General features: G+C 38.7%; 1 protein-coding gene and 1 pseudogene across 1 annotated transcript in view; both read right to left on the bottom strand.

Annotated features, from left to right (window-relative positions):
* Nucleotides 1-508: 508 nt before the first annotated feature.
* The window catches only part of C3H1orf141 (chromosome 3 C1orf141 homolog), a 41,148-nt gene continuing 14,750 nt past the window's right edge, over nucleotides 509-26,906 (bottom strand). Inside the window, 4 exon segments of the mRNA XM_066266542.1 lie at nucleotides 509-891; nucleotides 894-1,083; nucleotides 5,623-5,812; nucleotides 7,811-7,880. Coding sequence (XP_066122639.1) covers nucleotides 509-891; nucleotides 894-1,083; nucleotides 5,623-5,812; nucleotides 7,811-7,880 — 833 coding nt within the window.
* LOC136329024 (ornithine decarboxylase-like) lies at nucleotides 3,426-5,158 on the bottom strand (annotated as a pseudogene).

Here is a 26,906-nt window from a genome sequence, read left to right as displayed (position 1 = left end):
TTTTTAATTGCATGAATTGTTAATGTAAAATACTATTTTTCAATGATTATCCAAAATGCTGATACTTTTAATTCCACATGTATTAGGGTAATGGTACATTTGTCTTATTTTATATTCAATTCTAGAGCAAGGTTATTGATGTAATTTGACTTTCAATAGTGAATTTCCAGAATCAGTCTATGACATTCTTGATCTGAAGCAAACTTAACGGTAAGAATGCTGGTGATTGAGAAATCTAATTGAGATAATAGAAATTCAGAAACTAGTTCCTCTTGTTGATAATTACTTCCTAATTTGTCTTCTTATTTTATAAAAACTTTGTTTTTTTCTTAAATAGAGTACTATTGACTTGTAATTCCAATTTCTATATTTTTATGTGCTTTGCTTTCTTATACTACTCATCAGAACATTGCTATTTAGATAATTTCTTCTATGATCTTGAAATTTTGTTATTTGCTCTTGTTACCCAAGTATTTCTGTAAACAACATTTTGGGCGGCATTTAATTTTCATGCGGAAAATGTAACAAATCTTCCAGTGGTATCACAGTATGTAATGTACGGACTTTCAGTACAGTTTTTTAAAGACTTTGAACAATATTTGACAGGTGAGGTGGTGAATTTGCTTGTTGGCTTTACTGTAGACCACATTCTTTCAAATTTACTGGTTTGAGCACTCACTTCTTGAATCTCAGTTTTATCAAGGAAATCTACAAATTTTTTTGTTAGTCTGGAAAAAGGCTCTGAGAAATGATAGACTTTATTCCAAGATATGTTTTGGGATGTCTTCATACTAGTTTTCTTCTTTAGTTTATCCTCCAGAACTCTATGACCCATTTCAAAAGATATTGCTTGTATATCTTTCCTCCATGCTACAGGGATAGTTCTTTGGAAGAAGTAATAAATTGACCACTAATTAAAGATTTGAGAATTTCACAATTTTTTTCTAAAACAAAATTTGTTTTTTTATACGGGTAAATGTTTCTGTTTTCCATCGGTTGGGCAGGAAGTCTATATTTTGTCAAAAGTAACATTTGTACATATCCAGTATCATGGAAAATGATGGGATTTGTGTCATTTTGTTTCTATGGATTAAAAAAAGAGCACTTAGTCATTAATCTATTGAGGCAAGAAGGCTACATATATTTTAAAACACAAACATAAAATAATAAAGTGTTATAAAAGTGATTACATAGAAGTTTTTACTATGAACAATAGTGGTATTCAAACACACACACACACACACACACAAAGCAAATACTTGTATATGATATACTTCCTTCTCTTTTCAATATTCTATCAAGATATTAGGGTTAAAATCTGAAATTTGGCTAAAATTCTTTTAGAAATAAAGTTGGATATTGGTAGAATAAAACATCTTTCTGACATTTTTTAGGTTTACATGTCCAGAAATAGGAAGCATAACAAAATATGGATTAAGTCAAAGGTCAGAAGAGACCTGAGTACAAACCCAAATTACAAAATCTGGATGTCCTAATACATAATTCAAAAAATCTAAAATTGTCTGTATAATGAATATATTTGTTATTGTGTCCCAACACTTAGCATATAAAAAGTGCTTAACATATATTTGCAAAATAAAGTAGCCAAAGTAGATTGACTTAAAAATAGATTATTTTTTATCACAGTAGTAGCAAAATCTGTATGTGTAACCTATTCATCAAACTCTTCTTCACATTTCCATTCTAGATAAAAAAAAAACAACTAACCCCCCCCCCAAAAAAAAACTGGGCCCTAGCTGGTTGGCTCAGTGGGTAGAGTGTGGGCCTGACATATTCCCAGTTTGATTCATAGTCAGGGCACATAAGAGAAGTGACCATCTGCTTCTCTCTCCCTCTCTGCCTCTTTTTCCCTCTTCCCCTCCCATAGTCAGTGGTTCAATTTGTTTGAGCCCTGGGCACTGAAGATAGCTTAGTTGGTCCAAGCATCAGTCTAAGGCACTAAAAATAGCTCAGTTGATTCAAGCATTGGCCACAGACAGGGTTGCTGGTCATGGCACATGCAGGAGTCTGTCTCATTATCTCCCCTCCTCTCACTTCAAAAAAACTAACAAACAAAACAGCTGTCAAATATTTAGTTTGTAAACTTTGACTCAATGATTGATACTTTTCCTTTAAAAATACAATTAATATAATAAGAAACAGGATCCATCTAATTGTATAGTAGTGTGCTTAGTTTGAAAGACATATTAATGCCTATGATTTCCCCCCCAAATGACAAAAGATCTAGTTTTGCAATCCATTGACAATGCCAAAGTTATCCACTTAGCCACAGTAGTGGAGATTTGTCATATTTTTGGTTTGTCCAATACATTAGGGAATTTTTCATCCTTCAAGTCTATGCACCCTTAGGGAGACACAGAAACTGGTTTTATCAGCCTCCCTTGAGGTTAGGGCATAGGCATGTGACCTGGGATTCTGCTAATAAGATAAACTACCTAAGACAGATGTCCCCAAACTTTTTACACAGGGGGCCAGTTCACTGTCCCTCAGACCATTGGAGGGCCAGACTATAAAAAAAACTATGAACAAATCCCTATGCACACTGCACATATCTTATTTTAAAGTAAAAAAACAAAATGGGAACAAATACAATATTTAAAATAAAGAACAAGTAAATTTAAATCAACAAACTGACCAGTATTTCAATAGGAACTATGGGCCTGCTTTTGGCTAATGAGATGGTCAATGTCCACCAATGAAAGAGGTGCCCTTTCCGGAAGTGCGGCGGGGGCGGATAAATGGCCTCAGGGGGCCATAGTTTGGGGACCCCTGACCTAAGACAAGACTTTAGTTCAGAAAAAGCAAGCACTGTGAAACAACAGGCACTGTGAAACTATTCTAGTGAGGACGGTGGTAGGTATGTCTAGCTTTGAAGGGCAGCAGTGGCAATGGTCTTAGAAATAGTGTCCCCTGCCCAGAATCAGAGTTGTTAACTGCTCTCTGTGACAATAATACAGGCCCCAGTGGAGGTGAGGCTATAATTTGAATAACTATTAAGCTTAATTATCTTTCCAGCCTTCTAAGATACTCTGTGGGCTACAAAATAGCTTTTTTTTTTTTTTTTTTTTTTAAATTTTCAAGGTACTTTATTTTTAAAACAGGTCACAACACGGAGCTTCTGGCCCATTCTGCCCACGTACAAGCTACAAATGCTTGCTCGGCAGCTGAGGGGCACTCTTTAGTAGCATGTTTGAAAATTGAATAAAAATCCATATAAAACAAATATTTAAATAGTTTCCATAGGAACACGGATAAGTGTGACCCCGGTGTCCTAGCCTTCCATACTGTTCCATCTGTGCCCACCCTACTTATGCCATTTCAAAACTAGCAATAATTAAGTTAAATGGTGCCCCCGTATCCTTTAATTTAAGCTCCACACACAGTGACAGCTACGGGAATAGCCTCTACACATAGATGCGGGCTGAGGCACAGGCCGCCGGGTGGCGCTTGATCCCACTCTCCCAGGTGCAGGACACTGGCAGAGCACCGATGTTCTGCTCCTCCACACCGGGGCCGCCGTCCTGCTTCTGGACTTGCTGCATCAGTTGCTACATGGGTCCCGACATCACGTAGTGGATGGTCGGCCTCTGGAAGCCATTGAAGGTGGAAGCGGCAGTCACGGTGTAAGCCCCCATGTTCTCAAAGAGCATCCAGTCCCCCACGTGCATCTCAGGCAAGCCACAGCGCTCGACGATGCGGTCCAGGCCGTCACAGGTCGGTCCCCATATGCTGGACTAGTAGTACCTCTCATCCGGTTTGGGCCTCTTCTGCAGAAGGGGTTTCACGTGGGCATGATCATAGAGGATGCAATTAAACGACCCATACACGCCATCATTCACGTAATACATAAAGGTTTTCTTGTTCGACTCTTCCTCATCATCAGAGCCTGTTTGCTCCTTTAACATCAACTTTTTGGCAATGATGTTAACTGCAAGCGTGAAGGCTGATGTGACATAGTATCTGCCTGGCTCGGCAATGACTGTCACTCCTGAGTCTGACGGAAAGTACTTGTCCAAGGTTGGGTTGATGACACTGGTGATCTCTTCAAATTTAAGCTTTACATCCTCAGATCCAGGAAAGCCACCACCGATATCAAGCAGATACATGTTGAAACCAACCTCAGCTCCCATGTCAAAGACGCAGCGGGCATCCGAGACGGCCTGCACAAAGGTCTCGGGGTCAGTACAGCCCCTTCCACGTGGAAGCTGACACCGATGACATCAATATTTAGCTCTTTTGCCCATTCCAAAAGAAGCCTGCTAGTTTTGAGTGTGGCACCAAATTAAACACTGAGACGACAGACTGCTTTGGAATCATCGGTGGCAATCCGCAAAACCAACTTTGCCTTTGGATGTGCCCTGGCAACTTTCATCAGCTCGACTTCACTATCAAAAGTCATCATCCGGACTCCATTATTGGCAGCATATTTAATCCGAGACACTTGTTTACATGGATTTGCATAGATAATCCTCTCTGGAGGCACCCCAAGACTCTGCACCTATTGTATTTCAGTCTTTTTTTTTTAAGACTTATATATATATATATATTCTTTTATTTATTTATTTATTCATTTTAGAGAGGAGAGAGAGAGGGGGAGAGAGAGAGAGAGAGAGAAGGGGGAGGAGCAGGAAGCATTAACTCCCATATGTGCCTTGACCAGGCAAGCCCAGGGTTTCGAACCGGCGACCTCAGTGTTTCCAGGTCGACGCTTTATCCACTGCGCCACCACAGGTCAGACTGTATTTCAGTCTTGCTGGCACAGTCGAACCCTGTCCCGATGCCAGCGAGGGTCTTCACTATGGTCCTGCTGTCATTGCATTTGACCGCATAAAAGGGGGTGATCTGAGGAAGAGCTTTTAACCATTTCAGATGTTTTTTTAGAATGTCTCCCAGGTCCGTAACATAGAAGGCATCGGAAGAAGAAACTTCGTTAATTTTTTGGTCTAAATTGTCCTTGGCAGTAGAGCCCTCATCAAGGAAAAGGCAGTCAAACTCTTCATTACTGAAGCTGTTCATGGTTTCTGGCAGGAAAACTAAGATGGAATTTAAAGAAATGATTGCCAGCTTTTCACAAAGGCAGTCCTCTAAGAATTCCAAGTCCTGTGGAAGATGGGTGCTTGCTGTCTCCGGGCAGCAGAAGTGTCTGTCCTCCGCGCGTGAGGGCGCCTCACGCAGACCCCATGAGGACGCCGCCGCAGCCGAGCGCGCAGGACCGCCGGCCCGAGGTGGCACCGCAGCGCTGGCACAGGGCGATGGCAGAGGCTGAACGGACTGACCCAAAATAGCTTTTAATAATTGTATTTTCTGGTTGAAATAGATAAAGTAGATTGATAGAAAAGTGATACAGGATCTATTTTCTAAAATACCAGTTTTATTTTATATTTATTAATAATCAACAAAATTTGATAAAGCCTTCTTCATAAAGAAAACACAAAGTGTTCAACTGATGCAAAGAAATCCCCAGTTTGGGGGTGGCGGTTCTAAAAAGAGCATTAAAACTTTAAGTGTGTGAAACCAAAAGAAAGATTTATCAAAGATTCTGGTCACTGGAATATGATATTCCCACAATATTTACTGAACAGTAGTAGATATTCTTATTACCGTGTGAGAAGTTTCTGTCTTTGTTGAACTAATGCTGATTATCTTGGCATTTGGCTTTTTCAGTTCATCCTCAAAGCATAAAGGGAGCAAGCTTCTCTTTCCTACTGAACAATGCTCACGTCCTTGATCATTTCTGACCGATTTATTTTCTTTTGTATGAATATCATTCACCTGTGGAGGAGTTTTTCTTCTGAAAATGAACACAAGTTCAGCATAAATGTCTATGGGGCTGATTTCAGCTCATCAATTTTTGTCTGCCTCTCCATTTCTTAAAGTCACTGCCAACATCTCCCCTAAACCCTCTACCATAAACTTTCAACCTGACAAGACAAGCCTTCCTGCTTTGTTTGGAGAGTGGAGGGAGGAAGAGGGCAGGGTTGTGGGGCGTGTAGGGGAGTGGCATTGGGAGCAGGAAACAGCGAAGGTGGTGGTGGAAGCAAGACAGTAATCTGTATGACTCTTTGGTTTTTGAGTGGGGAGAAGGACTATTTGTAGGTTGAGGAGACCACCAAAGGTGGAGAGGTATTTTCATATCCTTTGTTGAGATTCTGGGAGAAAAGTACTTTGCAGGGCAGCTTCCTGTCAACAGGGGGTGGCCACAACTTTGTTAACAGGATGGAATGGTGTGGTTAGGCAGAGATATATTATTTTCTTTCCAGATCTCCCTTGGATCACATGCAGTGTGGACACTGAGTTTAGGCTTGCCAAGAGGCCTGCCATCGCAAGGGGGAGGTAAGCCATAGCATAGGCTTGGCATAAGTGATGGACAGTCTAAGGGCATATGGAGGCATGGCAGAGACTCAGAGAGCCTTACCATACTAATGAGAGTTAAGAGTGGACCCTATCTAAATTCAGAGAGTATAGACCAAATGTACACAAACCACAAATAGCAGCAGTCACAGAAGGAGAATGAGACGAGCAGTACAAGGATATTGACAAAAAAACCTTGGTCAAGTACCTTTCCTTAATGTCACAAAGTATAGTGAGCCCTTCGCTCATCTATTCAGATACTATCTCAGAAAGAAATATAAGGAATGAGATAAATCTAAAAGGACTAAATATTATTGCTTCAAACACATTTTAAAACATCCTGGATTAATATGATTTTTTTTCATTACACAGAGTTTAAGGATCTCATGAGAAAGATCATAACTTTATACAAAAAATAAAAATCTTTATACAAAAAATAAAAATCTACAAAACCCCACTGTAGTGTAATGAAATTTATGTCTCTACTAAAAAAACACAATTGTATTCTCTCCATTCATGTTTCTATATCTTTCTCTACATTTGACTGTAAACTTGCAACAAACAGAACATATGTTTAAGGTCCGAATATAATGCTGAGTAGCTGAGAAGTCTAGGATCAGCCATTGTATTATAATATGGATTTAAAAAGTAATAAGCCAGAATAAATTCATTCTGGTCTGCTAGAAAATAAAAGACAAAACTCTCTCTATTAGAAAAATTCATTGTGCAGAATTTTTTTTTTTGACTTGTGAGCGAGACAGAGAGACAGAGACAGACAGGAAGGGAGAGAGATGAGAAGCATCAACTCGTTGCTACAGCACTCTTAGTTGTTCATTGATTGCTTTTCATATATGCCTTGACGGGGGGCTCATGCTGAGTCAGTGACCCCTTGCTCAAGCTAGCGACCTTGGGATCAAGCCAGCGACCTCAGTCTTCAAGACAGTAATCTTTGAGCTCAAGCCAGTGACCTTAGGGCCAGCAACCTTTGAGCTCAAGCCAGTGACCATGGGGTCATGTCTATAATCCTATGCTCAAGCCAGCAACTCCATGCTCTAGCTGGTGAGTCTGCACTCAAGCTGGATGAGCTCGCACTGAATCTGGAGACCTCAGGGTTTTGAACCTGGGACCTCAGTGTCTCAGTTTGACACTTTATCTACTATGCCACCACCAGTGGTCAGGCCAGAATAAAATATTTATTTTTATTTATTTATTTTTTTTTATTTATTCATTTTAGAGAGGAGAGGGAGAGACAGAGAGGGAGGAGAGACAGAGAGAGAGAAGGGGGGAGGAGCAGGAAGCATCAACTCCCATATGTGCCTTGACCAGGCAACCCAGGGTTTCAAACCAGCGACCTCAGCATTTCCAGGTCGATGCTTTATCCACTGCGCCACCACAGGTCAGGCCAGAATAAAATATTTAAACTTTTTAAATAAATTACCTTTTATTTACATAATCTTCTAAGTCACCAATCATATCAAATGAGTCCTTAAGCTTTTTTTCAGTTTGAGCTGAAATTATAAAAGATTATTATAAAAGGCACATATATATCATGGCATTAAAAAATATCTTATATAAAATATTTTATAATATAAAATAACCTGGTATAGTATCTAATCTGTAGTAGCTACTCAGTAAAAACTTCTTAAGTGAACAAGATAGAACTGGAGAAAGGCTATCTTGGATCCAATCACATGATCAACAATCTAATGTTTACCTAAGACAGATAAACATAAAACTGGTCCTGAAGATTTTTGTGGAAGGCATTCCCAAATTTGCAAATATCTCCAACATGTAAAGTCTTATCAGCCAGTAGGAAGCCTCTGATAGTTAAACCATGTTGGTATAGAGGGAGGTTAGTTAGCAAATGTCAAACAGAGCTGGCTAACTGGCAAAAAGAAGGTGTTCAAGGTAACTCTTTCAAATATGCTTGATAGCCAATCCACCATTTCTTTGCCTCCCTAAAAATGTCCCCAGTCATACATGTTCTTAGCAATAAATTCAGCTTTTTTTCCTGTCCTCAAGTAGTAAATATAGTGCTTCACAACCATTTCCACATCATGACAAACAGTTTAACTAATATCCTTTGTATAAGGCACCAGGATAATCACTTGAGTGCACCGGTAGTTAGGCTACCATGTGGCCAACCCAGCAGTCTTGAAGGCTAAAGGATCAGCATTTCAGCACACCTATAGCACACCTATATCCCCTTCGAGTTGAGCAGGTTACCACAGTGTATTGGGTGGGAAACTCTGTTCTACAGGGAGGAGATAGTTAATAAATACTGTGTTTAGCCATGTACAAGATACACTTTAAAAAAAAAACTTGGGGGTCTAAAAACTGTATGCATCTTATACAGTGGTTGTCAAATAATTTGAGAAGTGTGGCATTTCAAATGCCATAGATGGAACTGAGGATGAAGCAATATATGAAGACAGTGATATCAGACACAGATGAGGACAAGCTAATGGATGGGAGTTTTGACAGTGATGAGGAGTTGTATGAATTTTATGACAAATAAAACTTGATTTCAATAACTTTATGTAATACTTTTTTTTTCTCTCAAATTCTGGGCCCCAAAATTAAAGTGCATCTTATACATGGGAACATCTTAAACATGGGGAAATCTGGCAAGTAAATCAATCAATACATACATAATTATCTAAAATAATTTCAACTATTTGTAGGTATTATGAAAACATAAACATGGTCTTCACCTAGGGTGGCTATAAAAGACCTCTCTAAGGAGTCTGAGAAAGAGATGGAGGCAGCCAGATGAACAGCCATCCGAGGAGCGGCCTACTAGGCAGAGGAAACAGCATGTGTAAAGGTCTCTGTGAAACCAGCTTGGAATGTGGAAGGAATGGGAAGGTCAGTGCTGCTGGAGTGTAGTGAAGGAGGGGAGGGTTGAGTAAGATGAGATGAGGCAGATAGCAGGGACCAAATCATCTAAGACCACATAAGCCATAGTGAAGAGTTAAGATATTATATTATTCTGGTTATAATTGAGATTATTTGAAGAGTATTAAATTGAATAACAAAGTAGTTTAAATTATTCTTTAGAAAGGTCACTGCTCAAAGATGGGTAGTCTGTGGAAGGAAGGGGGATTATGGATGACAAGAGTAGCAATGGAGTAATTAATGAGAGGATAAGACATGTTGGTGGCTTAGACCAGGACTTAGCAGAGGAAGCAGTGGGCTTCAGGTTATATTTTGGAGGAAGAGCCAGGTGCATTGACTGGTGGATTGAATATGGAGTATAAGGGGAAAAAGAGAAAGCAATGATTGACTTCTAGGTTTTTGGCCTTGGAAACTGGAGAGATGCTATTTATACAAATAGAAAAGGTAAGTGGCAGAAAGACAGGGCCACTACTTAAAACAAGGGGCTGGGTTGCAGTAACCTGATTGTGATAAGAAATTAAAAATCAATCCTTCGACTGCCAACTGGGTATCCAGGCATTAAGTCAAATCACACCAAAGCATCATAACTGAATCTGCCATATCCCGGTACTTCTCTAACAGATGGGCCCATTTGCAATTCTAAAATATGGTTTGGCTTGAGGGTCATCAGGTCTGAGTGGCAGCAACTACAAAAGTTCCGGTAAGAAAGGAGTAGGGTGCAGTAAGTGTTGGGTGAAGAGAGAACCTTATAAAATTCTAAAAAACATAAAAATATAAAACTAAGAAAAATAGCCAACAAAGTCAACAAGTACAAGGTAAATTCAGCAATAAAATTAAACTGAAGAATCTAAAACAACTCTAAAATTCCTTCCACATCTCAATCCTAAAGCATTCTCTGTCATAGCTTAATTAACAGTGTCAATTGGTGACATCTTAAATTTGATAAAGTATGGTATGTTTAGAAACTTCAAAGACATAAATAAAAATTATTTATATAAAAGAGGATGTGAAAAACAGGCAAAAGGAAAAAAAAAGTTCAATATAAAAGCCAAAAATCTTGGAAATAAAAAATATCTCTAGATTACATAGCCAAGGGAGACTTAATGAATTGGAAGAAAACCAAGGAATTCACTAAGAATGCACAGATAAATAAATTTAAAAATGTGAAAGAATAGTTAGAGAACATGAAAGACAGACTGAAGGGCTTCAACATTTGTTTAATAGTTCTGGAAGAAAAAAATAAAAGAAATGGTGAAGAACCTATATTTGAGGAGATAGTAATAATAATTTTAATTAATAGAAGTCTATTTCACAAATTAAGGATCATTGATAAGAATAAATCTATACTCAGATATATTAGAGTAGAAGTGCAGATAATAAAGAATGAGCAGGAAAATACTTAAACTACCAGAAAGAAAAGGGATGACTTTGTCATTCTATAAAGGAATGAGAATTAGACCAGAGCAAAGTGCTAATCTATAAATGAGTCCAGAAGATAATGAGTTTATCTTTAAAGTGTTAAGAGAAAATAATTTTCAACCTAGAAATTAGCATCAACTTAACTATCATTCAAAAGTGACAAGACACTTCCAGATATACAAGAATCAAAAGAGTTAACGACTGGCCCTGGCCGGTTGGCTCAGCGGTAGAGCGTCGGCCTGGCGTGCGGGGCACCCGGGTTCTATTCCCGGCCAGGGCACATAGGAGAAGCGCCCATTTGCTTCTCCATCCCCCCCCCCCTTCCTCTCTGTCTCTCTCTTCCCCTCCCGCAGCTGAGGCTCCATTGGAGCAAAGATGGCCGGGCGCTGGAGATGGCTCCTTGGCCTCTGCCCCAGGCGCTAGAGTGGCTCTGGTCCCGGCAGACCGACGCCACGGAGGGGCAGAGCATCGCCCCTGGAGCGCATGCCCGGTGGATCCCGGTAGGGCGCATGTGGGAGTCTGTCTGACTGTCTCTCCTCGTTTCCAGCTTCAGAAAAATACAAAAAAAAAAAAAAAAAGAAAAAAAGAAAAAAAGAAAAAAAAAGTTAACGACTAACAGATCATTATTAAAAGAACTATTAGGCCCTGGCGAGGTAGCTCAGGTGGCTAGGCTATCGTCCCTACAGCAAAAGCTACAGGTTCAATTCTCATCAGGCCAAATACAAGAATCAACCAATGGATGCTTAGATGGGTGGGTCAGCAAATTGATGTTTCTTTCTCTTAAAAAAAATTTTTTTTTTAAAGAATCAACCAATCAATGCATAAAAAAGTGGAATAAGAAATCAATGTTTCTCTCTCTAAAAATGTTAATTAAAAAAAAACTATTAAAGGTTGTCATGTAGGAAAAATAAAAGTAAACCCAGATGACAGAATTCAGGAGACAATGAGCACAGAATTTGATAAATCATGTGACATATTTAATTATAACAATTTATGACTTAAAAACTAGGCCTGATATTAGTCCAAAAAAAAGGGTAAATTTTCTTTGGATGATCTCCCTGTTTACCTGAAAAGTGTTAAATTCTCCCTTGTAAATTAACACGTAAACTCAGGTGTTAGCTTATGCTTTGGGTTCAAGCATTCAGCTGCCTGACTGAGTAGGCTGGTGAGGGAGCTGGAGCCACGAAAAATCGTGGGGAAATTTGTTTCCCTGCACTGTATGTTTTGTGAAACCTCTTCATGACTCTAACGTGGTGATGATGGTACATACTCTGTCCATTTACATATGAGGTGTCACTTGGGTTCCAGTGATTCAATTTGAGGAGAAATGTAGTAAAAGAAAGGTCTCATAACTCTTGGGCTGTTGGATGGCGTCATACGTTTCTCTTTACATAGTTATCTTTGTGGCTATTTGCACTTGGAAAGATGGTTTCTACGAAATTGTATCTTGTCTCTTCTATGTTAACCATCTTTTCAAGACCTTGCTCCTCCGAGTTAGGTCTTTCCCCCTGAGTACAGCTCAAGCAATACTAGGAAACCAGGTGGGAAAAATCACTAGGTCATTATTTCACTCTCCAAACACTGGTTTGGACAAAACACACGACTTGGAATGTTGTTGATTTGCAATAAGAAAAGGAATCCCAAAGGGACGATTTCACATCTTTCTGAGACCCATCACTGATAACAAGCCCCTTTCCTTCAAATATGTGTGTGGGGGGAGCTGTTTTTAGAATATCTTCTACTGACTTTTTGAATATTTTTTCTTTCTCCTAGGAAATGGAATTGTGCACTGACTTCTCTACTTCATATCATGATACAAAACAGATGTTCTCTGAGTTTGGGATAAAATGTTCTAATTTTAATTTAATAAACTTTTCTTCTTTATTTTTCTCATTTTTGTGTTTATATTGCCAACTTTCCCAAAAGTCTTAGTTTGGGACTTTGAGAAAAGAATTATAATGCCTCATATATAGAGGGACTCAAGAAATTTTATAAAGGGAATTTTGCTTTGCCTAAAGGGTAGACAAGTCTGTCACTGCTAACAGGGAATACCTTAAAGAAGATGTGACACTTAAGTGGAATCTTTTTTTTTTTTTGTATTTTTCTGAAGCTGGAAACGGGGAGAGACAGACAGACCCCCACATGCGCCTGACCGGGATCCACCCGGCACGCCCACCAGGGGGCGACGCTCTGCCCACCAGGGGGCGATGCTCTGCCCCTCCGGGTCGTCGCTTCATTGCGACCAGAGCCACTCCATCGCCTGGGGCAGAGGCCAAGGAGCCATCCCCAGCGCCCGGGCCATCTTTGCTCCAATGGAGCCTTGGCTGCGGGAGGGGAAGAGAGAGACAGAGAGGAAGGAGAGGGGGAGGGGTGGAGAAGCAGATGGGCGCTTCTCCTGTGTGCCCTGGCCGGGAATCGAACCTGGGACTTCTGCACGCCAGGCCGACGCTCCACCACTGAGCCAACCGGCCAGGGCCCTTAAGTGGAATCTTAAAGAATAATGTGTTAAAAAAAGAATTGCCTATTTAAGAGTCCTTTTCCCCCTTGCTTTGCTAACATGACTCTGCACAGTTCATCTTTCTCCAAGCAACTATGTCCTTCAGGTGATTCTGGGCTCTTTCCTAACTCAATGAAGTGAATCTTGAATGATCTAAGACTATACTTATCAAAATGTGAGCTACAACTCATCAGTTTAGACATTACATCAACTTAGCATCTCCTGACCAACATTTTAAACAGTGAAATAGAATAGAGTGTATCACATGGATCTTTAGTAATAACTATACCAAAAGTTAAAATACTACAATCAAGTTCAACTTACAGAGAGAATGACAAATAATTAGGGCTCCATGAATCTAAATCTTCTGCTCCAAATATATATTAGATTGTAATATAAAAAGTAGTTCTTACTGTGAGTCATGTTAAAAGTTGGAAAAACTGATCTAAGCCAATAAAGATTTATTGGTTTAGATATGAGTGCATGAAACTATTCTACCCAAGGAGACACAAAGGGCTTTAGGGAAACTTTTCTTCATTTTTACAAAGGAACCAAAGAGCTTTTCTCTTTTTCAGTGGCTGTTGTTACCCATACAAGTTAGCTTAACTAGTAGTCAATGTATCTTACAGCAGGGCTGGGAGGATAAGCTACTTGGTAAAGGGACAACTGAGGAAGATGGAGGAAGTAAATATCTGATGGCATCATTAAACTTCTGAAATAACCAGCCATAAAATTGCTTTACTGAGATACGTCTCATTTGAGATTATAAATATCTTTATTGTTTAAGCCACATGTAATCATATTTTCTTTTAATTGCTACTACAAGTGCTCCAACTATTAAAGATGAATAAGAATCTATCAAGTGGAGAAATATGTTTTGAACATAGAGAACAGAATGGTTCAAATCATAGGGTAGTTGGAACAGACGGTTCACTATAACTAGAATCAGTATGGGTAAAGACATAATGGAAGACTGTAAAGGTCTTATATATCATACTAAGCAATCTGGACTTTTTTTTTTTTTTTTTTTAGTAACAGGGACAGAGAGAGGGACAGACAGGCAGGAAGGGAAAGAGATGACAAGCATCGATTCATTGTTGCAGCTTCTTAGCTTTCTCATATGTGTATCCATTGCTTTCTCATATGTGCCTTGACCGGAAACTATAGCACAGCGAGTGACCCCTTGCTCAAGCCAGCTACCTTGGGCTTCAAGCCAGTGACCTTTGGGTTCAAGCCAGTAACCATGGGGTCATGTCTATGATCCCATGCTCAAGCCAGCAACCCCACACTCAATCTGGTGAGCCCGCCCTCAAGTCGAGGACCTCGGGATTTTGAACCTGGGTTCTCTGCATCCCAGTCTGACACTCTATCCACCGTGTCACTACCTGTTTACAATTTTTAAAATAGCGAGTCTTCAGTTGTTATTAAGTAGTGGAATAATATGATAATATGATCAGGTTCTGATACGCCTTGGTTAAAGATTTTCTTAATGCTTATGTCTAAATGCAGTTAATTTTCAGTTATTTCAACATAAACACACAGTGTGTATACCTGTAAATGAAGTAGTATCTTTTTCCTCTTGATAAGCTTTAGATTGAATACTGGGTATAGGATATGAGATTGTAGAACCCAAACCCAATGTTCTTCTACATACTTGTCTGTGCTGTGAATATGGATCATGTAAGGGCTTTGCATATTCTGCCTAAACATCAGGAAAAAAATGGAAAAATATTTTAGAAGTCATTTCTTTCCATGTGTGTATTGATCATTTATACTTGATAATTCACACTTGGAATATCTAATTATGATAATTAATACCTGTGTAATTCTTTAAATACTTTAAAATATAATGTTTATTTAATTCTAAAAAAATCCTATGAGATTGGTGTTATTACCAATTTATAGATAAGGAAACAATTCTATAGAAATTTTTTTTAAGTTAGAGGAGGGGAAATAAAGAGACAGACTCCCACATGCGCCCTGACCAGGATCCACCTGGCAACCCCTGCCTGGGGCCGAAGCTGAAACTAACCGAACTATCCTCAGTGGCTGGGGCCACGTTCAAAAATCAAGCCACTGGTTATGGACGGGGAAGAGAGAGAGAAGGGGAGAGAAGGAGGGAAAGAGAAGCAGATAGCAGATAGTTGCTTCTTTTGTGTGCCCTGACTGGGGATCAAAAGGGGATGTCCATACATTAGTCCAGCGGTCGGGAACCTTTTTGGCTGAGAGAACCATGAACACCACATATTTTAAAATGTAATTCCTTGAGAGCCATACAACGACCCGTGTACGTTATGCATTATCCAATAAAAATTTGGTGTTGTCCCAGAGGTCAGCTGTGATTGGCTCCAGCCACCTGCAACCATGAACACAAGTGGTAGGAAATGAATGGATTGTGATACATGAGAATGTTTTATATTTTTAACGTTATTATTTTTTTAATTAAAGATTTGTCTGTGAGCCAGATGCAGCCATCAAAAGAGCCACATCTGGCTTGCGAGCCATAGGTTCCCAACCCCTGCATTAGGCCAATGATTTATCCCTATAGAAATTTTAAAATTTGTCTATGCTCATACTTTTACTAATTTTTCTTTTCTTTCTTTCTTTCAAACCTAGGAAGGGAGAGAGATGAGAAACATCAATTCTTTGTTGCGGCAACTTAGTTGTTTGCTGATTGCTTTCTCATATGTGCCTTGACCAGGGGACTACAGCAGACTGAGTGACCCTTTGCTCAAGCCAATGACCTTGGGCTCAAGCTGGTGAGCTTTGCTCAAACCAGATGAACCCATGCTCAAGCTGGTGACCTCGGGGTCTCGAATCTGGGTCCTCCGCATCCCAGTTCGATGCTCTATCCACTGCACCACTGCCGGGTCAGGCTCAAACATTTTTGCAACAAATATTTCTTATGCAATGTAACATTAATTAAATGAAAAAATAAACAACTTTTCAGTTCTTTTTATAAGTCTGCATAATCTTGACATCAAAGTATGAAATGATGATGTAACAGAAAGTGATAAGTTTTCACAAATTCAAAATATATTACTGTTCAACACTATGCAAACAATTCATAATGGCCAAATAAAATTATCAATAAATTAAAGGTTCCTAACAGAGAAGTTATTATAATTCATCACTCAATAGGTTAAAAAAGAAAAGTATTATTTCCATAGCTGCAACATTTAAAATACATTTGATAAATTCAACAACTACCATTGATAAGAATCTCTATCATTTTCCTTGGGCCCAAAGAACTTTTTTTTTTTTTTTTTCAGAGAGAGAGAGAGGGATAGACAGGGACAGACAGGAACAGAGAGAGATGAGAAGCATCAATCATTAGCTTTTTTCACTGCGCGTTGCAACACCTTAGTTGTTCATTGATTGCTTTCTCATATGTGCCTTGACCGGGGGCCTTCAGCAGACCGAGTAACCCCTTGCTGGAGCCAGCGACCTTGGGTTCAAGCTGGTGGGATTTTTGCTCAAACCAGATGAGCCCGCGCTCAAGCTGGCGACCTCAGGGTCTCGAACCTGGGTGCTCTGCATATCAGTCCAATGCTCTATCCACCGTGCCACTGCCTGGTCAGGCCCAAAGAACTTTCTTAAGTATATTTTGTAACAGAGGTCTGCTGGCAACAAATTATCTCAGCTTATTTTTACCTGAAAATATTTTAATAATAATATTGTGACACAAAATTATGGCTGATAATTAAAAAAAAAATTTTTTTTTTTTTGCTTTCAAAATAGTATTAAAATGTTACAATGCCTACTGGAATTCATTGGTCTGACCTCATAGTTTCTGATAAACTGTGAGGGCTATTTTTAATTGTTCTTTATGTAACTTGTTTTCCTCAGCTTGCTTTCAAGATGTTCTTACCTTTGGTTTTCAGTAGTTTGACTATTTGCCTAAGTATGGTTCTCTTCATATTTATACTGCTTAGGGTTCACTAAGCTTCTGGAATTTATAAATTTATGTCTTTCCTCAAAGAAGGAAACTTCTGAACACTGTTTTTCTAAATTACTCTACCTCTCTTTTGGGGAGACTCATACACACGGCAGACCTTTATTTTTTAAATTTTTATAGAATTTATTGGGATGACGTTGGTTAACAAAATATACAAGTTTCAGGTATACGATTCTATGATACATCATCTGTATATTGCATTTTGTGTTCACCACTTTTAATACATTAAAAAATTATTGAATTTATTGGGGTGAGATTGGTTAATAAACTTATACAGTTTGTATCCCTTTTAATTTAAAAAATATTTTGCATTTTTTTATATTAGTTAATTTTTAATGATCTATCTTAAAGTTCCCTGACACTTTATCTCCATCTTGCTTTAAGCTCAACAAGTGAAGGTTTTTTATTTCAGGTATAGTATACGTTCAGTTCTAGAACTTCTATATATTAAACCAGGGGTTCCCAAACTTTTTACACAGGGGCCCAGTTCACTGTCCCTCAGACCGTTGGAGGGCCGGACTATAAAAAAAAAACTATGAACAAATCCTTTTGCACACTGCACATATCTTATTTTAAGGTAAAAAAACAAAATGGGAACAAATACAATATTTAAAATAAAGAATAAGTAAATTTAAATAAACAAACTGACCAGGATTTCAATGGGAACTATGGGCCTGCTTTTGGCTAATGAGATGGTCAATGTCCAGTTCCATATTTGTCACTGCTAGCCGTAACAAGTACTGTACATGAGCCACACCGCGCTTTCCTCTTACTGACCACCAATGAAAGAGGTGCCCCTTCCGGAAGTGCGGCGGGGGGGCGGATAAATGGCCTCAGGGGGCCGCATGTGGCCCGCGGGCTGTAGTTTGGGGACCCTTGTATTAAAATATAGTTTCTATTTCTCTGATAAGATCAACACCCTTTTTATTCACTGTGAACATATTTTTTAATTGAGCATAGTTATAATAGCTGCCTTAAAAATCTATTAATTCTAACATTTGGGTCATTTCAAATTTGTTCTCATTTGTCTACTCTTTTGAGATGAGATTTAATTTTCTTGGTTCTTTGTCAAGTTGGAGTTATCCTGAACATTAACACTGTTATAATATGGAGATTCTGGAATTACTGTATTTGTACAAAGAGTGCATACTTAATTGTTTAGTTTTTAGCAGTCAATTAATTTGGGCTCAAAATACAAACTCCGTCTCTTGAGCAGCAGCTCAAATTTTAGTTAAGTTCATTTATCCTTAGCTTGACTACCTACAGTTTTTCCTAAATATTCATTGTTGAGGGGTCAGTGAGAGCCTTGAACAAGGTTTATATATAGAAGATAGGGCTACAGTAGAGAGAGAGATAGAGAAAGAAATAGAAAAAGGATAGTCCATGAGCAGTTTCAGATTTCGAAAAGATGGGAAGTTAATTGAAGCTTTAAATACTGCAGTGTAGCAACCAAAAATATATCATGTTATCTTTCTATCTTTCTGGTAAAACTCCAGGCTTAGAATTGGCAGATACTGATCATAGGAATGAGAACAAAAGTCAAGAGATAGATTAATTGAAATTCTGTCTATGGAATTTCTGAACCATTGCCACTTCTCCCATCTCCTAGTTACCCTATGCCATGGGGTTATAGGAAATGGTATTTAATTAATCCCAGGCTAAGAGAGGTACCCTTCTCTTAATAAACTTCCTGCTAGTGTGGGTTTAGCTTCTCAGAGTGAAACTCTTCTCATGTTAACATCTGAATAGATAGATGACTGACAGGCAAGCTGCTGCCTCTATGTTCTTACCCTATCGTAAAGCTTCCTGGTTAAGAATTCTGCCATAGACACAAGACAGCTTTCAATTGTGAAAAAAGACTGGTTTGTAAAATTAATGGCAGTTTCATAGAAAAATTAAGCTATGTCTTCATTCTTAACTATGAACAAATGAAGAATTATCAAATATGATTAAAAAAAATCAGCCAGTTCAAAGATGCATCTCATGACAGACAAAATAACATGTATACCAGAAGAAACAGATAATTCAAAAAACAGAAAGTAACTTAAAAAAATGAACTCTAATATCCTCAGAAAAAAATTGATGGCTCTGGTTGGTTGGCTCAGCAGTAGAGTGTCAGCCCAGCATGTGGAAGTTCTGGGTTGGATTCCCAGCCAGGGCACACAGGAGAAGCACCCATCTGCTTCTCCACCCTTTCCGCTCTCCTTTCTCTCTATCTCTCTCTTCCCCTCCCGCAGCCAAGGCTCCATTGGAGCAAGGTTGGCCTCCGCCTCAGGTGCTAGAATGGCTCCAATTGCAGCGGAGCAATGCCCCAGATGGGCCTAGCACTGCCCCCTGGTGGGGATGTGGGGTGAATCCCTGTCAGGCACATGCAGGAATCTGTCTGTCTGCCTCTACCCCGCTTCTCACTTCGGAAGAATAAAAAAAAAAAAAGTAACAGGATTTTATGGAAAGAAATAAAAACTAAGCTAGAACAAGAAAGAAAATTGGAAATTTAAATTATGATTATTGAACAAAAATGCAGCAAAATGCCAGAAGAAAAAAGTTAAGAAAATTTTCCATAAGGAGAAAAATTTTAAAGAGACAAAAAATAGAGAAAAGCAATATAGAGAAACAATTCAAGAAGTTTAATATCTGACTATTAGTAATCAGTGTGAAGAGAAATAATATAACAATATGTTTTAGATCTAAAGAAAGATATTTAGCTTTAGGGTATAGTCTAATGAGCACTGAACAGAATGAATAGAAGTAAAATTACCATTTAGTCATATCCTCAAAATATTTCAAAATGACATAAGAGAAGATGCTAAAACTTGCCAGAGAAAAAAATAAGTTTACTTACAAAAGACTGAGAACTTTTCATTGGCAACACTGAATGGTACAGAACAGCGGTGCAATGTCTGTACATATATATGTATGTATTTGCTTGGCACACCTAAGTACTATATAAATGTTTACCATTATTACCATTCACTACAATAACAAAAAGGCAATTAGAAATTCCAGAAAAGTACATATACAAGACAGTATCTAAATATGAGGAGAATTAATATATGGCATTATTTTTGAGTAACTGATGAAGAATAAGAAAAGAGAGTCTTTTTTTTTACGTTGTACTCATTGAAAAGAAACATAATTCTAGCATATCACTTTGTTCTACAATAAATATTTATACTGTTGTAATAACATAAATGGTCTCTGTAGAATTTAAGTTTTAGAATAAACCTGCAGATGTAACAAAAAGGCTTACTAGAGTTACAAACTGACTATAATCATCGACCTAAAAATAAAGTGAAAGTAAAGATATGCTTGATCTATGAAAAAAGACTGGAAGAAAGAATAAGACTGCTAAGATCTTCATCAGGAATCAGGAGTTAGTGATCAAGTTGATAAAAAAAACAAAGATATATTTTTTCAAGGTACAAATGTTAACAATAGAACAAAAAAAGTAGCTATCCAGTAGATAAAAAAGGGAGAGAAGTGAGATGTAAAGCAATGTAAATAAGCTAATTCAAATCTCTGTTATTGATTCCTTAGTATTTAATGTTTAAAATGATAAATAAGAAACAGTAGTAGAAGTTCATATTTTTAGAATTATAAAGTCACTCATAAGAGGAATTAAAATTCAAAAGGTTAAGCATGGTTGCTGCAGGAAAAATTGAAATAGAAAGTATAGAATGGAAGGACTTTGTGCCCTTATTAGTCTTTCTGTATTATTTAATTTTTAAAATCATATGCATATTTTAATTTACTTTTTATAAATTACTTTTTACAATTTAAAATGTTATATGTTAAATATAAGATGCTAGTAAATTTATTGTGATGAGTAAACTTAATGTGATGTTTTAATATTTCTTGGGAGATTTTTATTAAACATTAATCCAAATAAACCATGTAGATGAGGACAAAACTAATACCCTGGACAGTGGATCCTGTCAATATTTTTAAAAAGTGTAAAAGGGCCCTGGCCGGTTGGCTCAGCGGTAGAGCGTCGTCCTGGCGTGTGGGGGATCCGGGTTCGATTCCCGGCCAGGGCACATAGGAGAAGCGCCCATTTGCTTCTCCACCCCGCCCCCCTTCCTCTCTGTCTCTCTCTTCTCCTCCCGCAGCCAAGGCTCCATTGGAGCAAAGATGGCCCCGGCACTGGGGATGGCTCCTTGGCCTCTGCCCCAGGCGCTAGAGTGGCTCTGGTTGTGGCGGGGCAGAGCATTGCCCCCTGGTGGGCAGAGCGCGCCCCTGGTGGGCGTGCCGGGTGGATCCCGGTTGGGCGCATGCGGGAGTCTGTCTGACTGTCTCTCCCCGTTTCCAGCTTCAGAAAAATACAAAAAAAAAAATACAAAAATAATTTTGAAAAAAAAATGTGTAAAAGCCAGAATATGCAACAAAAATTATAGCATGTTATTAATTATGGTCCAAAATATGTATTTCTTTATGTTTCATGATTCATATTGGCAATAATTCAGGTTAATAACAAATTAATTCTTAAGAGATTTTCTTAAATGACTTTATTTTGCTGATTCTCTGAATTAATTTTTGTCTCTGGGCTCCTAGATAAAACCCAGTGAATAATATAAAGGCATGCTCAATGTTCAAGGCTAGTCAGCTACTTTTCAGTATGCCCATGAACCTGTGCTCAGGTGATTCAAGACTCAATAGTGTTGGTCCTAAATGGTCTGTTATGGTAGTTGTTATTGTAATTATAGAATTTAAATAACTATAGCATGCTCAAAAATGGTCTTGGCTACACATCAAAAGATTGAGAAATAGATGTATATTTTCATATTTTATATTAAAATAAAATATTTAACTTATGCATGTATAGTTTATGATGCCTTGACTTAATTAACTTTATGAAAATTGCTAGTCCTTATCAAATTTGAAAAATAATTTCTATTGTGTGAACTGTCCAACAAATAATATATTATTCTCTCCATACATAAAATTTTCCATAACAACAGAGAGGAAATCACTTTAAAACCTTATGCTTTGAATCCTAAAATTCATTGTAATTTGGAATTAGTAGAAGCATATATAAAATGATTTGGGTTAATCTGAATGACTAGTAAGTAATTATAAGTGTACAAATTAAACCTACCTCATCTGTATCCTTAAGATAAAGAAAAGATATTTTAGATCTTGATTTTAGATTTACTTCTACTGGTTCTAAAGAAAAAAATCCAAACATAAATAATATTATCATATTATTAGACTACTTTTAACAACTCAATGGATTATTTTCTCTACATGAAGTAAACTTTTTAGACATGTAGTCTGATAATCTTATTTGCTTACATAAAATTGCTTTTGCATTTTGAGAACTAAGTATATTCTAGAATAATTTGCTTTAAAAGTGAATTTCTATTAACAGAATATAACTTTCAATTACTTACGAGAAAGCTGTATGTTGGGAAATAATAAATTTCTAAATAAAATAGAATCATAGTTGATAGTCAAAGAAATCTTTTCATGAATTCCTTTAAAAGAGATATAGTTCCCTCAACCTGATTAAAACTCCATTTTCCAATTATGAGTTTTATTCATCTGGATTATCATTTAATGTATTTTCTTAAAGTAGGCAAAATGTAGGGTCAGGCACACAGACTTTGGATTTTTAGAGAGCCTGGGACCAAAACCTACTTTGTGTGTGTGTGAATTATGTAGCCTTAGCAAAATTATTTCACCCCTCTGAGCCTAGTTTTCTCATTTGTTAAGTGGAAATGATAGTACTTATCTTAATAAAGATGCTATGAGAATTTAATGAAATTAAATAAAAAGAAAAAAGAAATGTAGCAAATTTAATACTGTGTGTGGTATTCATTCAATTAATAGTTATTTGTTGATCACCTACAATATGCCAGGCACTGGTGTTAGACTCTGCAATTGTAATTCCTGCCCAATGATGCTTACATTTTAGTGGGTAATAGAGAAAATAAACAAGAAACAAAGGAGTGACTAATTATAGATCAAGATACATGCTATGACAGAATAAACAGATTTTGGTGAGTGAGAACAAAACAGGGAGGTATAATTTAGATGAGATAGCTGCTATGTACTGAATGTTCTTGTCCCTCCCAAATTTATATGTTGAAGCTCTAATCCTCAATGTGATAGTATTTGGAAGTTGGCCTTTGGGAGGCAACTAGGTTTAGACGAGGTCATGAGGGTGGAGCCCCCCAAGATGGGAGTAATGCTCTTAATAAGAAGAGACAGGAAAGAGCCTATTTCTCTCTCCTTGCTCTGTGAGGAGGGCACAGCAGGAAAGGTGGCTGTCTGCTAACCAGGAAGATGGCCTTCACCAGAACCTGATCATACTGGCACCCTGAGTTCTGACTACCAGGCTCTGGAACTGTGAGGAATAAATATTTGTTGTTTAAGCCACCCAGGCTCTAGTAGATTGTTATAGCAGCATGCACTAAGAAAGAAATTGGTACCAAGAAGTGGGGTGCTGTTTGGACAAATACCCGAAAATATGGAAGTAACTTTGGAACTGGGTAATAGGTAGAGGCTGGAAGAGTTTTGATGTGTGTGCTAGAAAAGGTTAGTATGGCCATAAAGGGATTTTTTTTTTTTCATTTTTCCGAAGCTGGAAACGGGGAGGCAGTCAGACAGACTCCTGCATGCGCCCGACCAGGATCCACCGGCATGCCTACCAGGGGGCGATGTTCTGCCCCTCTGGGGGGTTGCTCTGTTGCATCCAGAGCCATTCTAGTGCCTGAGGCAGAGGCCACAGAGCCATCCCCAGCGCCCGGGCCATCTTTGCTCCAATGGAGCCTCGGCTGCGGGAGGGGAAGAGAGAGACAGAGAGGAAGGAGAGGGGGAAGGAGAGGGGGAGGGGTGGAGAAGCAGATGGGTGCTTTTCCTGTGTGCCCTGGCCGGGAATCGAACCCGGGACTCCTGCATGCTAGGCTGACGCTCTACCGCTGAGCCAACCAGCCAGGGCCGCCATAAAGGGATTTTAAAGGCAATTCTAGTGAGAACTAAGAAAGAAAGACGAGAGCTATTGAGAAAGCTTTCATCTCCTTAGAGGATACATAAATAATTATGTGCAGAAATGTTGGTAGAAATATGAATGATAAAGTCCATTCTGATGAGGTCTCAGTCTGAAATGAGGAACATGCTATCGGACAATGGAGAAAAGGCTATGTTTGTTATAAAGCAACAAAGAACTTGACTGAATTGTGTTTGTTTACTACTATTTTTTGAAAGGTAGGACTCATGAGCAATAAAAGTGGATATTTAGCTAAGATTTTCAAACAAAGTATTAAAGGAGCTGTTTGGTCATTCTTTATTGATTATAAATGTGAGAAGTAAGAAATGGATTGAAGACAAAATTGCTAATAAAAAAGAACCAGAAAGTTCTCTTAAAATTTGGAAAGTTCTCAGCCTGTCCATTATACAAAAGATTAGAAAGTATGTTCAAAAGAGAACACTAGGGGTATGATGGGCTGACCATTTGACAAGAAGACTGGTGTGGGTGTGAACCACAGACCTAATCAGCCACCTCAGCTACTGCCAGTTTGAACAGAAGAGGATGGAGATGGGATAAAATGAAGGAAGGCTATTGGACTTTTTGGGTTTTATAGAATGGAACTGTAGAACTTTTGTTGCAAACAAGTGCCATCATTCAAGACAAGGGAAGAATGACTGTGAAGGCAGTTTTGAGACTATTAGGACTGCCTTTTTATTTTTAATTTTTATTTTTTTTGTATTTTTCTGAAGTTGGAAACGGGGAGGCAGTCAGACAGATGCACGCACCTGACTGGGACCCACCTGGCATGCCCACCAGGGGGCGATGCTCTGTTGCAACCAGGGCCGTTCTAGTGCCTGAGGCAGAGGCCATGGAGCCATTCTCAGTGCCCAGGGCCAACTTTGCTCCAATGGAGCCTTGGCTACGGGAGGGGAAGAGAGAGACAGAGAGAAAGGAGAGGGGGAGGGGTGGAGAAGCAGATGGGCGCCTCTCCTGTGTGCCCTGGCCGGGAATCGAACCTGGGACTCCCGCACGCCAGGCTGACACTCTACCACTGAGCCAACTGGCCAGGGCCTGCCTTTTTAGTTTCAAAAGTTGAGGCCATTGTCTCAGTTTCAAATATCCTGATAGCTTCTACCTAAAATCTTAGGGTGGACAGCCTGAAGCCTTGGGGGCATGACTATTATTGGGCATAATAGTTGTAGGAATGGGACCCCTGCCCAGCAGAGTTCTAGGGGTGAGGTTTTGACTCTACCCCTACAGAGCTGTGGTGGCAAGATCTCTACCCCAGTGGACCCAGAAGACAGCATCTAGCCAAAGAGGATTATTCTTGAGCCTTAAGATCCCATGAAGTTTGCCTTACTAGGTTTTAGACTTGCTTGGAATCCATCACCCATTCTTTTGTTCCTATTTTCATTTGTGGAATGGGAATGTTTATCCTATGCCTGTCTCATTTTTGCATTTTGGAAGCACATAATTTGTTTGATTTCACAAGTTCACAGCTGGAGACAAATTTTGCTTCAGTATGAACCATACATTGAGACTCACCTATATTCAATTTAGATGATATTAAATGAGACTTTAGACTTGGTAATAATATAAAACTCAGTATGAGAGTAAAATAAAGCATTCTAATATCCTTTTATTGCCCAGAGGAAGGTAACATTAGATTTTGGGATACATATTGTAATTTCATTTCTAAGGTAGAATATAACTTCCAAATTACTAAAGGAAAAAAGTCTGAAATTTTCCAATCTTAAAGAAGACACACAAGGACAGAAAAAGAAGCAGAGAATCGACAGGAGAGAAAGAAAGAACAAAATAAGATGGAAGATATAAATCTAAAGTCTTCACTAATTACATTAAGTATAAATGGACCAAATGTTCCACTTCAAAGACAAAGATTATCTGAGTAGATATTAAAATTTAGCAACTTGATTTTTATGAGATAAATCTAGATCATAATTTTTTTTTTTGTACCTCTCCGAAACTGGAAACAGGGAGAGACAGTTAGACAGACTCCCGCATGCGCCCAACTGGGATCCACCCGGCACGCCCACCAGGGGCGACGCTCTGCCCACCAGGGGGCGATGCTCTGCCCCTCTGGGGCGTCGCTCTGTCGTGACCAGAGCCACTCTACTGTCTGGGTCAGAGGCCAAGGAGCCATCCCCAGCGCCCGGGCCATCTCTGCTCCAATGGAGCCTCGCTGCAGGAGAGGAAGAGAGAGACAGAGAGGAAGGAGAGGGGGAGGGGTGGAGAAGCAGATGGGCACCTCTCCTGTGTGCCCTGGCCGGGAATCAAACCCGGGACCCCTGCACGCCAGGCCGACGCTCTACCGCTGAGCCAACTGGCCAGGGCCTAGATCATAATATTATAGAAAGGTTGTAGTAAAATGATGGAGAAAGATATATTATAAAAATGTTAGCCAAAAGAAAGCTGTGTAACTACAAACTATCTTAATATTGGATAAGATGAAAATGACTTCATAATGAAAAGGGTTCAGTTCACTAGATATATAATAATTCTGAAATTTTATGCAATTAGTAACATGGCCTAAACTATACTAAGAATCTGTAAAACAAAATTTGACAACACTACAAATAAGAATAAGTAAGTCTAAAATTTCTCAGTAACTGACATATAAGTGAGCAGAAAAATCAGTAAGGATATAGAAGAGTTGAAAAACACAATGAACAGATTTGATCTAAAAGACATGTATAGAATACTGCACACAACAACTATAGAATATATACTATTTTGAAGCACATATAGAGCATTTATAACAGTTGACCATG

The sequence above is a fragment of the Saccopteryx bilineata genome, chromosome 3 (assembly GCF_036850765.1).
Source record: "Saccopteryx bilineata isolate mSacBil1 chromosome 3, mSacBil1_pri_phased_curated, whole genome shotgun sequence".
Classification (NCBI taxonomy): Eukaryota; Metazoa; Chordata; class Mammalia; order Chiroptera; family Emballonuridae; genus Saccopteryx; species Saccopteryx bilineata.
Note: the sequence above shows the minus strand (reverse complement) of the source record. Positions and strands in the feature narration are given on the sequence as shown.